Source organism: Vespula vulgaris, chromosome 10 (assembly GCF_905475345.1).
Source record: "Vespula vulgaris chromosome 10, iyVesVulg1.1, whole genome shotgun sequence".
NCBI lineage: Eukaryota > Metazoa > Arthropoda > Insecta > Hymenoptera > Vespidae > Vespula > Vespula vulgaris.
The window spans coordinates 1,727,278-1,744,919 of record NC_066595.1 but is presented as its reverse complement, the minus strand read 5'-3'; the positions used below and the strand labels follow the sequence as shown (position 1 = coordinate 1,744,919).

The 17,642-nt window shown below is 33.2% G+C and overlaps 2 protein-coding genes and 1 long non-coding RNA gene across 3 annotated transcripts in view; 1 reads left to right on the top strand and 2 right to left on the bottom strand.

The window, feature by feature from the left end:
• Positions 1 to 7,955: 7,955 nt before the first annotated feature.
• On the bottom strand, positions 7,956 to 12,590 carry LOC127067156 (uncharacterized). Its single transcript, XR_007782565.1, has 3 exons — positions 12,421 to 12,590; positions 10,865 to 11,070; positions 7,956 to 8,411 (listed from the first exon to the last, which is right to left on the bottom strand). It is a non-coding gene; the product is annotated as an uncharacterized LOC127067156 (long non-coding RNA).
• Positions 12,591 to 13,749: 1,159 nt separating this feature from the next.
• On the bottom strand, positions 13,750 to 15,846 carry LOC127067153 (uncharacterized). Its single transcript, XM_051001762.1, has 4 exons — positions 15,465 to 15,846; positions 14,892 to 15,347; positions 14,617 to 14,809; positions 13,750 to 14,516 (listed from the first exon to the last, which is right to left on the bottom strand). Exons 1-4 carry the CDS (start codon positions 15,657 to 15,659, stop codon positions 14,377 to 14,379), a joined length of 984 nt encoding a protein of 327 aa, XP_050857719.1. The 5' UTR covers positions 15,660 to 15,846; the 3' UTR covers positions 13,750 to 14,376.
• A 362-nt stretch (positions 15,847 to 16,208) lies between these two features.
• The window catches only part of LOC127067147 (uncharacterized), a 93,301-nt gene continuing 91,867 nt past the window's right edge, over positions 16,209 to 17,642 (top strand). The window contains exons 1-2 of the mRNA XM_051001748.1: positions 16,209 to 16,335; positions 16,447 to 16,564. Coding sequence (XP_050857705.1) covers positions 16,486 to 16,564 — 79 coding nt within the window. The 5' untranslated portion in view covers positions 16,209 to 16,335; positions 16,447 to 16,485. The remainder of the gene's footprint in view (positions 16,336 to 16,446; positions 16,565 to 17,642) is intronic.

Below are 17,642 nucleotides of genomic sequence, written 5' to 3'. Positions count from 1 at the left end.
TAATCATGTTCTTTCTTCTCTTAATCTGTTCTTAAGACATAGCACAGCTGGAACGTCGAACTAAAGAAAGAGAATGAAAGATAAGGCCTGACACGTTAGAACGGTTTTTTCGTATTCGGTCGGACATTAGGATCATCTAATTATTTTTGCAAGATGTCGAAAATTAAGCGTTAATGACGTGATCATTAGCTCGTTAACGTTGAATCGTTTTAAGAACTCGACGAAGAAAAGATTGAGAATTTGGCTGGGAAAGTATGATGGTAGAATGTAAAAAAAATTAATAATAATATATATATATGTATATATATATATATATATATATATATATCAGACTCGTGTATAATAAATTATCGGCTGTTATACGATCCACCTTCGCTCTTTCGACGAAGAGCTTGCTTCTGCACTGGGATGTCCATTAAATTTTAATTAAACGCAATCACGAACTACTACGTCCGATATCACTTAGCGGAGGCCATCCTCGTGTGTTCGTTAATAATCGAGACGAATTGACTGCCGAGCAAAGTGCACCCCAACGAAATATTCGTGTATCGACGATAAAATTCCAATTCCGATCGCGCGCACTCATCTCTTTTTTGGCTCTCATCATCTTTTTTGGTCTGCGAAAAGAGAAAAAAAAAAGAGAGAGAGGGAAAAAGAAAAGAAAAAGAAGAAAAACGCGGGAAAAAGAAAAAAGAAAAGAAAAATAAAAAGAGAGAAGAAGGAACGAAGGGAAAAAAAATAACGCGAAAGAGATAAGGAAACATTTATAACGTAACTCGACCCAAATTCGTGTGATACATTTAAAGTATCGCGTAATGAGAGGCAACGAAAATATATTTACATCGATATTAACGGTGAAAGAAACGAGAAACGAGAAATCGCATAAATCCATTCTCTGAATAATCATCTCATGAATATGCGCGACGAGAATATATGTAATAACTCTCTTTTGACTGCTTCTTAATGGATCGCCTTGCTTTCTACAAAATATTTTCATTAATATATATATATATATATATATATTACAGAGTGATTACTTATATATATTACAAAATGATTATTTATATATATGCGTATATATATACACACACATATATATATTCTGTATATATATATTACGTGTGTGTGTGTGTGTAAAAATATATATATATATATCGAAGAGAAATACTTTTTTGAAAGTTCGAGCAATGTGTCTATTTCACGTGTTTCGTATATAGTAAGTAAATACGAGTGTACCTTTTTAAGAGTCTCCTCACGCCCACAGTCAGAAAAGTATAGACCTCTTCGGCGTTCCGAGACGGAGCGAAGATAAAGAGGAAGATAAAGATACAAAGAGAAAGAGAGAAAGAGTGAGAATCGTGAATGTAGCTTTCAGAAAATTTATAGCCGATTTCGAGGCGTGCCTACTATTAAAAGAAAGAGAAAGAGAGAAAGAGAAAGAGAGAAATAAAAAAAAGGTCAGATTTCGTCTCGGGCATAGAGATGCGCTCGAGTGGCAAATCAACTTTCAAGGTCATCGATGACAGCTCCTCTTCTTCTTCTAAAGAATAGGATAAGCCCGACTGCATGATGTATGGATATATGGATACCTATATATGTAAGTATGTATGTATGTATGTATGTATGTATGTATGTATGTATTATGTACGACCTTAGGCGAGTCATCAGAAGATTCGCGAGCCTTTTCAGAGCTATATCGTCCGTACTGGCAGAGACCAAGGATACTTGGCTCCTTTGATCCAAACTACGTTAAAGGTAATTATTTCGATCGATCTCTACGAGCGACGAACCATATATTTCATCGACGAAGAAAAATGAATAAAAAAAAAAAAACATTGAATAAAAAGCAAAAATAATTCTCTTCCGATACAACATAGATTAAATACTTGATTTGACATTTATTTATATGTATCTATAATACGAATTTTTAATCTCTTTTTTCTGTAAATGTATTTCAAATATTTTTCTTTTTTAATACAATTTATACATCATATATATATATATATATATTTATTTATTTATTTATTTATTGTAAATATATAAATATATTTTATCAAACGTTTAACGAAAGACATTCCAATGAAAATAAAAAAATATTCGAAAAAACAAATTTCGTCCGATTTTAGTTTTTATAGCTGAGATAAGGAAGTTTAAAGGGTCTTGACCTTAGCCAAGAGACACGACGAAGTAGTAGCTGTTTCTCGATGCCCTTGCATTTCCTGGTACTTGCTACGAGTTTCGTGGAAAGGCGAGGATCGCCGAGACACAGTCGTGCGCGCTAATGAGAAGTTAATGGCGTTGCCGGTGTCTGTCTGACGTACAATAGAAGTGCTGTTTCAGAGCTTGGAATTCTCTCTTCAACTTGCCTTAGACGAGGCACTATCTTCAAAGTGGCCGCCTTCGGTTGATGGCCGCATTAATTTCTTACTTTCGAGATAAACGAGTTCTCGTTTTACTACTTTACGAAAATTAATATCAAAAACTAAAAAAAATATAAATATATGAACCTTTATCTTTAATAAGAAAATTATGTCTTTCAAATCTTATCTTAATTCGAGATTCCAAAAAAAAAAAAAAAAGAAGAGAGAAAACGAATACTTCTCGTTTAATCGAAAAATAATATTGAAATATACTGTACGAATATTTTTATCTTTAAAAAAAGAAAAAAAGAAAATTTTATCTTCTCAAGCTTATCTTTGTTGTGATATTAAGAGAAAGAAAAAGCGACGAACGAACAAACGAACGAACAAACAAACAAACAAATAAATGCAAGAGAGTCTCTGCTGGATAAACCTTATTAAAAAAAAAAAAAAAAAAATGAAAAAGAACGAGACAGAAGAAAAAAGAGTTAAAAGAAGAAAGAGAAGAAACAGAAAATGTCGAGACGTAATCGCTTAAAAATAAAACCTGGAACGTTCGATCGGTTTGAAACGAGGAGAATTCGATTCCTTTCGAGGATAGGAGTCAGATCGCGTATCCGTGGCTCACGATATCGATAGCGTCATTTGCATTAGTCCTTGCAACGAACCAAGCCATCGGGAGTGTACGAGTGTGCATTAAAGGCGAATAAATAAGAGACAGAAACAGAGGCGCTACTGGTGAATTTATCGTATACATTTATATACATACATATACACATACATACACTCACTCACACTATTATATATATATATATATAAATATATAAATATGTATTTACTTGTTTCCTCTCGTGCATAAGTTATTATCATCGATCGATCGATCGATCGATCGATCGATCGAGAGGAAGGGAATAAGAGAGATTCATCTGATGACACAAGAATTTATTTATTCGTCAGGTGATTCTATAAATGATTAATGTTCCTTAATGCCTTCCGTTTCTGTTGTATCATCGCGTTTCCGTCATCATCGCGTTTCGTTGTTGCGTTTCAATTGTCGTTACCGTCGTATTAGTTATATCTAAGTATTAGTAAGTTGGACGAGTTTGAATCGAGTATAGACGACCCGTCACTTACCTTGCAAATTAGTCTTTGACAGGTCGAACAATGCTCGACACTACTCGTGCCCAGAATTCGAACGTTTCATTTAACGCAACGACGAAATCACAAGGCTCTCTTTCTATTTATTTATCTATCTATCTATCCATCTATCTATCTATCCATCTATCCATCCATCTATCCATCTATCTAAACCTACGCACATGTTGGGCTAACCGTACCCTTTTTATTTCACGTTTTATTTTACAGCCACCGATCGATATATCTCAGATCCGACATTACTATCCGTCTACTTACTTTCCCAATCGTTTAAGTAGGTTTATCAACGAGGTTGAAATTAATTATGATAATTGATTTATTTGAAGGAGAAAGAGAGATAAAGATTTAGACTTAAGATAATACTTTCGAATAATTACGAGTTGTATCAAGAGTTTAAACGATCTACGCGCAACGTGTAACTATTCCCTTTATTAAACCCACACTAGAGGATAAGAGAAGATTTTTATTTCATTTTATCATTTTTTTTTTTTACCATATAATTTATTTTCGATCGATCTACGAGCATTGTCTCGTGTACGACATATGGGTATCGTTTCGGAAGAAAGAAAAAGATAAAAAAGGAAAGAAAAAAAAACGATTAATAATAAAGTATCTCGTCTTGTCACACGATGTGACAGACACATGTGATGCAAACGAGTTTTCATTTTTCCCTGAACAAATACATCGCCGATTGATTCGTTCTTTCGAGCGAGCATATTTTTTTTATACCTGTTATACGTGAAGTATTTAAATTCGAAAGAGCGAAGAGAGAGTAAGAGAGAGAGAGAGAGAGAGAGATTAAACGTTAAAATATCGCTACGAACGTCAATCAATACATTGAAGCAGAACGCGCGGACAGGCGTGGCTCAATTTCACGAGGCGATATTTATCCGGCGATATTCCGGATGCATAAATATAGCCACGTGTTTCTATACTCGTAATACGGCTGCCCAGGCAGTAGGTATTTCCGTTTGCGATCCTGCTGCGCCTATATTGTTCGTAAATCCGGTCCATTGGCGGAAGCTGGATGGTATTAAACCAGGAGATTCATTTGGCTAGGGTTCTCTAGGGATTTTTTTCTTATCGGAAAACAAATCCCTTATCATTCTTTTTTTTTTCTTCTCTCTCTCTCTCTCTCTTTCTCCTTTTCTTCATTCTTCCCCTTTTTTCTTTTTTTTTTGAACGTACAAACTCCGAGATATTTAGGATTTAGAACGATCACGACAAAGGGTCGACGAAGAGCGATCGTTCTAGTTTCTCTTTTTTTTTTCATCCTTTAATCCCTACTTGACAAATATCTCAATCGACGGATAAATGTATGTATGTGTGAGAAGAGGGTCCGTACGAAGAATCGCAATAAAGAATTAAAGAAACGATCGAACGCGTCGACTTGTACAGTACAGTAAATGGTCCCTGGCACGGTTGGCGCCAGTGGATGCTAATATGGCGGGCCGAGGGTCGGCATGATTCTCCATCAAGATGATGACTCTTGTGAGCGATGACGAACGTGAAAATGCGATGACGAGTTCGCGCACCGAGAGAAACGAGAATACCGGTCTGTCTCGTTATTTCTTTTTCTTCTCGTTTTATCAAGTAGCAGACGAGGAAGACAAAAGTTCTATGATGATTATCGGTTGAAAACAATTCAAAAGGAAAGGATTTTAGAAAAAAAAAGAAAAGAAAGAAAGAAAGAAGAAAAGAAATGGCCGAGTAAAAAGAAAATTTATATGTGTGTATATAATTTATATGTATGTATGTATGTATGTATGTATGTATGTATGTATGCAAAAAGAAGAAAAAGAAAAAAAAATGAAATGAATGGCAATTCACAAACGTATTTCACTTCCTTTTCGATAGAAACATACCGTTCGAGTTCGAGATACTCACGCGCCACCTCTCATGAATAAACATCGTAGTGGATCGTGGAGAAAAACTTGTTTACAAACGGAACTCCGCGAGATTTACACGCGTAAAGTTCCTACGACTTTGCTTTTCATTCTTTCTTTCTTTCTTTCTTTCTTTCTTTCTTTCTTTCTTTCTTTCTTCGGACCCTCCGCATTGTGATCGATCGATCGAGTTTTTCACTCCGAGTTTTTCACGACAGATCTTACAGAAAAATTGTACACGCTTCTTTCGTTCTTTTTTTCCTCTCAGGCTCTTTCCACCCCCAGCAAAGAGATCAAGTTTCGTCCAGGAGAAAAAAGAAACGCTTCTTATTGATCTCATTTTCTTTTCCAACTTCGGATTTATCCTTTAAAGAGATTTATAATAACGTAATCAAAGTTTTACAAGAAAGTGATCTACGCGTTCCAGAAAACGTATGACTAAACGATTTATCGCCATTTTTTGGTGAACGTCGATAAACATAGTCGGTAAATATATACGCCGAGACCTAAAAGCACAGTTAAACGTCTTTGGATAAGTGATTCGAGAGTGACCTGAATATTTCTAAAAAAGATTTCGAGAAGAGAGATAGAGAAAGAAAGAAAAGATAAGAGAAGTTTTCCTTTTCCTATTTTTTTTTTTGTTTCTTGTTTGTTTCTTCTTCTTTTTTTTTCTTTTTATTTCATTTTATTTCTTTCTTTTTTGTTACTTCTTCTTCTTCTTCTTCTTTTTTTTTAAAGTACACACACGTACAATCGTTCTCACCTATTTTAAAAGTATGCATGTATGTACACGTTTACTCGTCAAACATTTCACTAGCGTTTGCTTAACCAATCGGACGTCCAGACAACGGGGCATTTTAAAATGAAGCTTGCAAGGAACGCGCTTATGGCACGCGTGAAATTCCAACACTCTTTTGTTCCTCCTTTTTTTGAGTTCGTGATCGCATACGCGGCAGGTCGAAAGTTCGCCAACCGTCTTTGATTATTTTCAACCCGGAAGATAGAAAGACAGAGAGAGAGAGAGAGAGAGAGAGAGAGAGAGAGAGAGAGAGAGAGAGAGAGAGAGAGAGAGAGAGAGCGAAAGAGAAATTACATTAGACGGTAGAACTATCTTTCAAGTCGGAAAACCGCATTATACATATATGCTCCGAATAAATTTGCTTAAAATTAAGTCGGTCGCGTTCGATTGGTCGGAATATTCATAGCACGAAGAATTTACTTCAACTCTTATCCTTGTACGATAATTTGATGATTGAAAAGAAAAGAAAAAAAAAAAAAAAAGAAAGAAGAAGAAGAAAAAAGGAACTGACAAAAAAATATTGATCATTAATCGTACAAATTACCACGCTTCGATACCTACACTTTATCGTATCGATCCTATCGATTTAAATTGTAAAAAACTTGTTGAATAAGTTCCATGTATTTTTCTTTTTTTTTTTCTACTATATTACTAATCAATGATGTGTAGCAAGTCACGTAGTCTCTGTTTCTTTCTCTCTCTCTGTTTCTCTCTCTGTTTCTCTCTCTCCTTCTCTTTCTTTCTCTTCGTTTCATTATTTTTGTTTTAACAAACAAAACAACTTCTACTACGGTAACTCGACGACAGATCGTAAGATCATTTTATCGAGTGTCGTATCACGCGGATCTCTTTTTTAATTTCATTATCTTCTTTGTTTTTCTTTTTCTTTTTTCTTCTTTTTTTTTTTTATATATATAAAGAAACGAAACAAATCGTATATACATGATTGCTCGGCGATAAATCATAGATCCCCTTTATCGAGTACATCACGTAATCGCGTGAATCTCTCTTTTAATTCATTATTATTATTATTATTATTATCATTATTATTATTATTATTTCCTTTTTTTATTATTACAAAAAACGAAACAAGTCGTAAACACAGTACGGTAGCTCGACGATAAATCATAGATCACTTCATCGAGTATTACGTGTTCTCGCGGATCTCTCTTTTAATTTATTATCATTATTATTAATACCATTAATATTAATATTATTATCACAATTTTTCTATCTATAATAAAAAACGAAAGAAATCGTATATATATTCGATAGTTCGACAATGGATCGTAGATAATTTTATTATTCATATCGTTCGATTTGATAGAGACGTCTTATAGAAGCTGATGTTGGAATCTTTGCGAACGATATAGAAATGAATAGAAGTAAACAAACAAATAGATAGATAGATAGATAGATAGATAGATACATAGATAGATAGACAGATAAAGAAAGAGAGACAGAGACAGAAACAGAAACAGATACAGATACAGAGAAAGAGAGAAAGAAACAAATAAACAGAGATAGATTTCTCCTACACTTAAGTCGCTCCTTTTGAGTTATTCGCAGAGTTAGTATTTACTTTACTTACTTACTTACTTACTTACTTACATATATACATACACATACACATACATAGATACATACATAGGTACATACATAGATACATGCATACATGCATACATACGCGGTGGATAGATGCGTGCGCTACCGGTCGTACCGCATAAGGTATACGGAAAAATCAAAGGTCGATATATAAATAGTCTTGCCAGGAGATATCCGTAGGTGCGACACCCAATAGAAACGTGTGCTCACCGCGAACGAGTTGCAACGCGTTGCTCGCGGACTTGTAAGGGCATACTCGACTTTTTCTCGACGATTCTGACAAGGTGCTCGTTCTCTCGTTCGTTCGTTCGCTCGTGTGTGCGTGCTCACGCTCACACAATTTCTATCTAACTAAAAGAGATTCTTATATTATGGATACGTCTCTCTTCCTCTCTCTCTCTCTCTCTCTCTCTTTTTCTGTATTTGTTTTTCTTTTTCTTTCTCTGTCTTTGTTTCTCTCTCTTTTTCTCTCTCTTTCTCTTTTTCTATCTCTCTTTCTCTTCCTCTCTCTCTCTCTCTCTTTTTCTCTTTATCAATTTCTATATATATATATATTTTTTTTTGACTCGATTCACGCATATACAATATACACCTCCAGCTTTCTTTCTGAAATAAAAAAAAAAAAATATATCAAATGAAGAAATTAAAAGAAGAAGAAAAAAGAAATGTTAATTACCGTTCGTTTCCCAAAAAAGATTTATTATAAATTAATCTAGATTACGGATTAATTGATCTTACATGAAAGCGAAGATGAAAGAAGCGTTAACGTTCGTTAAACATCTTCTTCGTACTTGGATACAACAAATTTCTACGGGACTTTCACTTTGAAACAGCTGATCGTCGGACGAAACGCGCTTTTTTTTTTCTTTCTTTTTCTTTTTTTTTTGTCGCTTCGACGAAAACGTTCGGAAAATCGACGATTATCTTTCAATACCATGAAAGTGACAAGGTATCGTTTACATACTTACTTAATAAAGTGATTACGAAGGAAAGATTTCTCGACGATCGAGGAAATGACATTTGCTAAAGAGGAAATAAATTTCGTTCGTTTTGATCACATTCTTTAGAGAGTAGGGGTAATAGAAGGGGTAACGTTTAAATCGGAAATAATCTTTTAACGAAAAGTACTAATAAGGAACGATTTTAAGAAAGAAGTTTCGTCGAAGCAATAATAAAATGCAATAACAAAAGAGAAGGGTAGAGAGTAAGGATAAAGGAGAAAAATACAAGTTTCTTTTTCTTTTTTTTCAAGGTCGAAAATATAAAACTAGTCGTCGAGAGGTGAGACTTAAAATGAGTAACATTAGTAACAATAACAATAATAATGAAATAGTAGTAGTAATAGTAATAGTAATAGTAGTAGTGGTTAGTAACGTAGTAGTAGAAGCAAGGATCATCGTCATTGTCCTTCGACTCGAGTTCACGGCGTGACTAATTTTAAGATTACGGACGACTCTTTTGGCGCTGTAAAAGATGTTATACGATCTCGATGGAGGACACCAGAGTTGGTTGTTACACGAAGACGAAGACGCGAAAACTACGACGATGACGACGACGACGGAACAACAACAACAACAACAACAACGACGACGACGACGACGACGACGACAACGACGAACGATGTACGACGGGTCCTTAGGACTCCCTTAGAAGGAAGGATTTTTTTCTTTTTTTTTTTTTTTTTTTTTTTTTTTTCTTTTTTTTTATTTGGAATTATCTCCGGAGGCCGCGAGAACGTATCACCTGGCAAGGATACGCTTCCTATTAGCGCCACCTTACCGTTTACCATATATGGTTTAAGACCTCTCTCTCTCTCTCTCTCTCTCTTTCTTTCTCTATCTATCTTTTTCTCTCTCGTTAGTTTTCTTTTTCACTTTTATGAACACGGGTCAACCGGTCGGAGATGTGGATCGTGTCGTTCGTGAGTTTCAACGGCGTTTCAAGGTCACTTCCGAAATATCTATACGAGAACATTGCCATATACCCACTTATGTACGTTTCGTGCTCGAGACATTCTCCTTATTTCTCTTTCTTTCATTCTTTTTTTTCTCTCTCCTTCCTCCCCCCTCTCTCTCTCTCTCTCTCTCTCTTTCTCTTTCTCTCTTTCTATCTCTATCTTTACAATGTAAATAATTAGCTTGATTAATTAACAAAAATTGAATAGGATATTACACGTTATATTTTGCTAGAACGTTAGATCGACTTGATGGATAACTATAAGCTCGTTAACTTAAGCTCGTAATTACAAATAAAGATTTAATTTGTAAAATAAAATTAATTCAATAATATAGTTAATTAATAAAAAAAAAACAATTTAATAAGAACAAATAAAAATTAGATTAAACGAAATATAAAAAAATTGTTATAATGGGATATTTTCCTTCAATCGGTTAGATATTTCAGATATGTAATATTATAATATCTATATAATTCGCGATGGTATGGAAGGGAGTATCATCGGAAAATGCGCAGAAGTTTCTGCGCGAAGACCATTATCGTCCAGGCTAGTATGTTGCTGTAGGAGGAATCAGACAGGCGACAGGCGCGGATTGATCGTGCGCGCACACCTGATGAAACACGATGGAAGCTAACCGAACAACTCCTTCCATGTATCTATTGCGTATCTATATGCGTACGTACGTACGTACGTATGTATATGATTGAACCTGCGCGTAAAGCTTTAGAGAAAAGGATGGATAAACGAAAAAGAAATAGTTGAGACGAGTCGGATCGATATAATTTTCCGAAGATTAATAGACTCCGTTTAAAGCGTCGATCGATATAGTTCAAGGTCGTCGTAAACGTTCTATTTCCGTGAATTATTCGAGCGAGAAGATAGGATGATTGATCAATGGAAACGTTCGAAGTTTAGAAAGAGAGAGAGAGAGAAAATTAAAGAAAAAAAATGAAGAGAGAGAAAAAAGAAAAAACAGAGAAAAACTAACAAAAATTTCTATCGAAAAGATTGAAAGAGGGGATGAGAATATTCTGTCGATAAAAAGACAATGCGACGAATAATTGCCAATGGCAATTGCACTGTAGAATCGCATTATACCTACCACGATGTGTTATGACGAATGAAACGTGCTCCCACGAATAGTCTTCTTTTTTTCCTTTTTTTCTTCTTCTTTTTCTTCTTCTTCTTCCTCATCCTCCTTGTCCTTTTGTATCTCTTCGTACTCTTCTTCTCTCGGTCTAGCGCCTCCATCTTTCCATGGAACGATAATAATAAAGGTATGATACTTCTCAGGAAGGATCATCGATCCTGCAATAACAGAGAATCTCTATCATTCTCTAAAGAATCTCAATGATATTTCCTATCCCATTGGAATTCCATCAATCTCGATCTGAAATTTCTATCGGATAGTTCGATCCCATCGAAGAATCGATCAGAAAACAGTTAGTAATTTTAAGGAAGGAGAAAAGAACTAAAAAAGAGAAAAATGAAAATGGAGATACGTAATGGAGTAGATTGGAAGATGAGCATTTTTTAAAAATTCATACAAAATTATCTTTTTTTTTTTTCTTTTTTAATACATATATACATATATATATATAGAATATAAATCTAGAACATTGGATGTCGAAAAGTTTCTTATTTTCATTTGTTAGACTGTTGATGCGATGCAGTCGGAGCACGTTCGAAAACTCCATATCGAAGTAAAAGAAGGGGAGTATGAGTAAAGAGAGAGAAAGAGAGAGAGAGAAAGAGAAAGAGAGAAAGAGAGAGGAAATGTCTGTCGATGTTGTTCGGGAGGTTGGCAGAGAGAAAAAGGAAGGAAGAAAGGAAGGTGGAGGTAGAGAGAGCATCGAGGTAGCGGCCACAGCTAGGCGTGAGTCATCATGAGACAAGATCTCGGCTAAGGAGGCGGCCTTGATGCCGCAAAACTGTTGGTAATATCGGAACGACTCCATGGATCGCCAACTTCGATCCTCGTCACGTCGTTCCTCGTAATATCCTGAATCGTTTTTCTTGCTATTGCTGTTGCTGTTGCTGTTGTTGTTGTTGTTGTTATTGTTGTCGCTGTTGCAGTTGCAATTGTCGTCGTTTTCTTTTTCTTCGCTAACCTTGCACTTGTTCCTGTCGTTCGGCATTTTTTTTCAATGTCATCGAGACGATGATCGATCGTTCTTAATACATATGTATATATGTATACATGTATTTATATATGTATATGTGTGTATTGATGATCATACACAAAATAGATTCTTAGATATTTGATTACAAAATACAGTGGACATAATTTTTGTTTTTTTAATCGATCCGTTCCATCTGTTGAATGTATATACATACCTATATATGTACGTATATGTATATTATTATCATGTAAATAGGTTGTTAGGTATTTCCTTGATCGAATACATCGAAGACTATTTTTTTCGTTCCGATTCATATATTTATATACATATAAAGTGAATCGATGCAATTAATCATTGTCATCGGAAAATATATTTCCGCAGCTGTTTGTCAATCATAAATTGTAATTTCCGATCGATCTTTGTCGATTATATTTTTCTCAAAAGCAATGAATGAAATTAGATCTTTCAATCATTTTTTTTTCTTTTGCCTATTTGAAGAAACTTGAGTAGTTAATGGATTTTCAGAGGGACTTACTACTGACTGAGATTATTTTCTCCTCTTTCCTGGAAGTTCCAAGTTCGTTGCTCCACATTCGATCGGCCGTTCCTCCAGGCAACAACAGCCGTCTTCTCCAGGAGATCTTCGTTCCGACAAGTTCTTCCTTCGACGAGGCCGCACACTCGGAGAAAGGCGTCCTCCTCCACCTCCTCCTCCCCCTCCTCCCCTCCTCCCCCTCCTACCCCCAACTCGGATTTTCTCGTTCAGCAAAGCGCGGAGAATCGCCGACGGTGCGATAGTTGAGAGATCGAAATCGCAAAAAAAGTTAGCGGAGAGAAGGAAAGAGGCAAGGGGGAAAGCTCTTTTGTTCCGGGTATCTAAGTATATAACAATAAGTCTTATTTCACGATCGAAATAAACTAACAAAAATTTATCTAATCGAACGGAAGCGATATTGCATTTTAATGATATATGTTACATTTGAAATTATTTCGTAATAACGTTCGTCGAAAGATGATCCCATGATGGATCTTTAAACGTTGAAAAATTATTCGTCGTTTGCAATTCTAATAGACGTAGCTAGATGAAATTATTTGAAAACATTCTATTCGAAATCGAGTCTTTTACGATCGTCATTAAACGCTAAATAGATAAGTAGCATTTAAGTGGCAGAGATCGGCCTTGCGAAAGACAAATCCTAGCTGGTAATAGTCGAACGTATGTATCTACTTGTTCGGAACGGAGTCAACCTTGCCAGAACGAAGGAAGGCAATGAATTGAAAAAAGACAGATAGAGAATAACGTTGCACATTTTATATATACACACACACACACATATATATCTTCTATCCGTCGTTCAAGGAACGAACAATGATTTATTCTCGCGACCTTCCGCGTCTATGTTGCGAAATCATCAAGCGAGATTATCATGGATATAGAAGGAATTATTTAGCATCGTGTCATTTGCATCACCATCTAGCTACATATGTAATCGAGCCTCGGTTAGCTAGCGAGCTTGCTTGTTTGCTTGTTTGCTTGCTTCCTTGCACACTTACTCCGTAAAACGAGCATGAATAATTTAACGAGCGCGCGTGCCCGTGTCCCGTACGGAATCCCAGACTCCCATCTCCGGACTTCGATCGTTATTAGGAAACGATCGAGACCACTTCTTTTTTTTTTTTCTTTTTCTTTTTCCAAGCGCTGACGTAGACATAAATTAAGTCATCCGGCGAAAGTTAGGGATTGGGATTAACGATTGGTACGATTCTTCATTTCTTCTTGATCTACTTGTAGTTCTATATTATTAATTTAGAATTATTATTTTTGCCAAAGAGAATAGTGTATGGTCATTGGAAACATGTAAAAATACGTACGACGTAATAAGAAATATATTTGTAGTTATTTCAACAAGAACAGTTTGTGTAATTATCAGATAATATTGTGTATGTATATATATATATATAAAAAGTAATAATAATTATAAAATATAAATACAACTATATTATTTTGACTTTGTAGATGTACGTATACTAATAACAATATCACATAGGATGTTTATATAAACAATAAGCGTAATTGCGTGTGCCCTTAAGCTACTTATTAATTCTACATGTTACAACTAGTAATATAAAAGTTTCAAACAGAATAGTCGTCATGAAGATTCACGATATCTTTTAGAGAATTAAGTAAGTAATACCTTGTTAAACTTAATAATAAAATATATATATATATATAGTTTAATATAATAATACACTGCAAAAGATTTTTTAAATGTAGAAATATTATGTTGAACATTTCTTATTTACAATCATAAACAATGTACATATATACATATATATATATACACATACATACATACATATATATAGATACATATATAGATACATATACATATATATATATATATAATAAGTAAGTCTTAAAGGAACTTTGATTTTGCAGTCTTATAATTTTTTGTACTGTTATATACCTCTTAACCTATATTCTTTGTCATTATTGACACAAACGTGATAAAAAGCCATCGTATTTTGAAGTTCTATATTCTCCAGCATCGCAAACGGATACTTGTATTGCAATCCATTCTACAAAAAAACCTGGTGGAGCTCCTATGGCGACAAATTTCATTCTGTCTCCTATAATATGATAAGCGATAAAATAAATTAATTTGTACTTTTTTTTGAACAACAGAAATACGTATAATTAACGATTAATACTTTCATATTTTTCTTTTACCTCTCTTTAATATATCAGGTAGACCGTATTTATCTAGGCACATCTTGAATACGTAAGTATTATTTTTATGGAACAATATTTCTTTGAAAATGTTATACTGAAATTCACCTAAAATTAGACCAAAGTCATTATTTATAGTATTCAGCAATATTCCTTTACCAATTAGAAACATAGAATTTGGATTGATGAAACACTAAAAGAGAAAAAATAAAAGCGTGAAATATTATTTGATATATAAATAACAATATATTATGCTTCATAGATAATATACTAACATTTTCGATAACTTGCAAAATTTCTTCAGTGCCTAAGTCATCTATTAATGGTTCAGGTACAATATTGTTCATGTTTGGTCTTTTTCCTTTAAAGACACAAGTAGCATACCATTCGCAATTATATTCATTCTCTTCAGGAATACAAGGTACAGCGTCAAAGAAGATGACATCTGTCAAACTTATCTCGTTGAGCGAACTTTGAGATAAGTCTAATTTTTTGCCATGATAAAAAAAATTGCTCGTCAAGAAATATACTTTATATTCTTTGCCAGTAATATCATTGGTAACCAAAACACCATGCTTTTCGTCTAGAGTAAAGATACGTCCCGAAATATATTGCATTCCTACTTTGAGAGATACACTTAATCCTAACGTTTGCTCCGTTGGCCAACACATTAAAGCTATCCATCCGTAAAGGCATTTTTGTTGTCTTAAAATCCTACAGGAAAATTTTACCTAAAAAAATACGAAACGTTCATGAGTGAATTATGAAATTTTTCTTTTATTTTATTTTATTTATTTATTTATTTATTTATTTTTTCCTTTTAATTTGAATCAATATGAAAAATATACCTTCATGCCGCATTTAATGTATCTGAACAAAGATTCATCTTGAGGTATCAATCTACCATTGTGAAAATATTTTTCTTTCTTTAGATAAACTTTTTGCAATTTATCATCCAACATGAATACAATTTCGGCACTATTAATGGATAACACACGATTGATATGACCAACGACAAAATGCAAAGAACTTTTCGTCGCCATTGTGACAAATTTTACGTTATGAAATTATTGCTACGTTGATATAACAATAAAAAGAAGAATACGAAAAAAAGAAAACGTTTATATTAATTAATAACAATATGAGAAAAATCAACGAGGAGGAAGTATGAAAATATCAAATGTACAGGAATACACACGATTCTAATCGAAAGAAGTTAACTTGATATTTCGATACAGTGTAGCCAACTATCTAAACAACTTTTCACCTAAATTACTTTTCAAAACTTTTTCGCATTTCGTACGCGTTAATTAAAAAAAATAAGATATACACTTAATAAATATATTATTTATCTATTTTTTTAATACGTTCAATTAATTAATAACGATATAAAATAATCTAATATCGAATCAAATTGAATATCATTTTTCGACTGAAAAAAACGATTGGTCGTTTCTCTCAAAAATCCATCGTTCCTATTGGCCGATATTATAACGATTATATAACACGTGACGAGCAGCGCCATCTTCGCAAAAAAATCGTTGAAAATAACGGTCATTCCCCTTCTAGAAAATTTCTTCCTCTTTGGCTCTTGGACATCGCGCGCGTAACAAGGTTCGAAAGGGCTTTCGTCTTTTGTCTTTTCTTATTTTAACGTTATTCATTTTACATTGTTAAAATAATATTCGTCGATTAATTATCACGTTGAAGAAAATATTGGTACGTATTATCTTCCAAATATAATATTCCGCGCGATGATTGTATCTATTTAAAAGTAAATCTGTACGATTTTTCTTTTTTTTTTTTTTTTTCTTCTTTCATTTTATATAGCATCGTCAAAAATTACAACGTAGTTTATCCTCCGCCAATATGGTTCCTGCCGGTTACAAAGAAGGACACGTAATTTTCTTAAAGTCTCGACGAATATACTCGATCATCTTTTTTTCAAGTAAGATTTTATTTTTACATTATTATAAACGAAGATTAGTGAGACGTAATAAGATGGAATTGTATTGAAAATGGATAGTTACATTCGTATTTCTTATTTCTTATCTTTATTGAACCTACAAAGCTGTTTAACGATAATAAATTATGATATATATTAGTCGTAATTTATACATATATATTTATTGAAATATTAAGTCGCTAAGTGATATTTTAAATATCAAGAAAAAAAAAAGTAGGTTTTCAAGATCGTACGTTTCATAGATTTATACGGAAAATTATACGAAATTTTGATCTGTGCCGATACTTTTTTTTTTTTTTCGATATATACATACATTTTTACTATGACGAAACAAATGGAATAAATAAGTATATTTCTTCTTGAGAAAAATAATTCTATTAGATAATTTGAAAATTTTTTAGAGGATATCGATTATAATCAAAATACGTTTTACTATTTAAAGAAAACGTTATTAATCATGGAATAAAATGGAGGAAAAAAAATTAAAAAAAAAAAAGAAAACAGATGTATATTTTAATATATACCTATATTAGAAAATTACAAATTTAATTTATCGTTAATAATATATAATATTATAATAATAAAATATACAATGTTATTAATAATAAAAGTTTATTAAATAGTAATATGTAATAATTAAACGTGGATCGTTCGTTCGATCGTTATACACATCTATTTAATTTAATCTGAAATAATTCGAGGAATAGTAATATTTGTTATTATTATTTTTTTTTTCATTTCCTTCTTATATATATATATTTATAATACTTGAACTTTTTTAATCGATTATATCGATTATCATGCTTTTTCTTACGAGCGGAAGAAGAAAAATAAAAATGATTCACGTTTCTTTTTCTTTTTTTCTTTCTTTCTCTTATAAAATTGTCGATTATACTCTTGAAAAAAAAAAAAAAGAAAAAGAAAATAAAAAATCGTTAGCTATAGAGACAACAATCTCTATTATAACCTTGTTTAAACACTCGGAATATTGCGGATTGGATTTATTACAAATTTTGAAGCTGCTTGCTGTCTTAAAAAGATTATTATTATTATTATTATT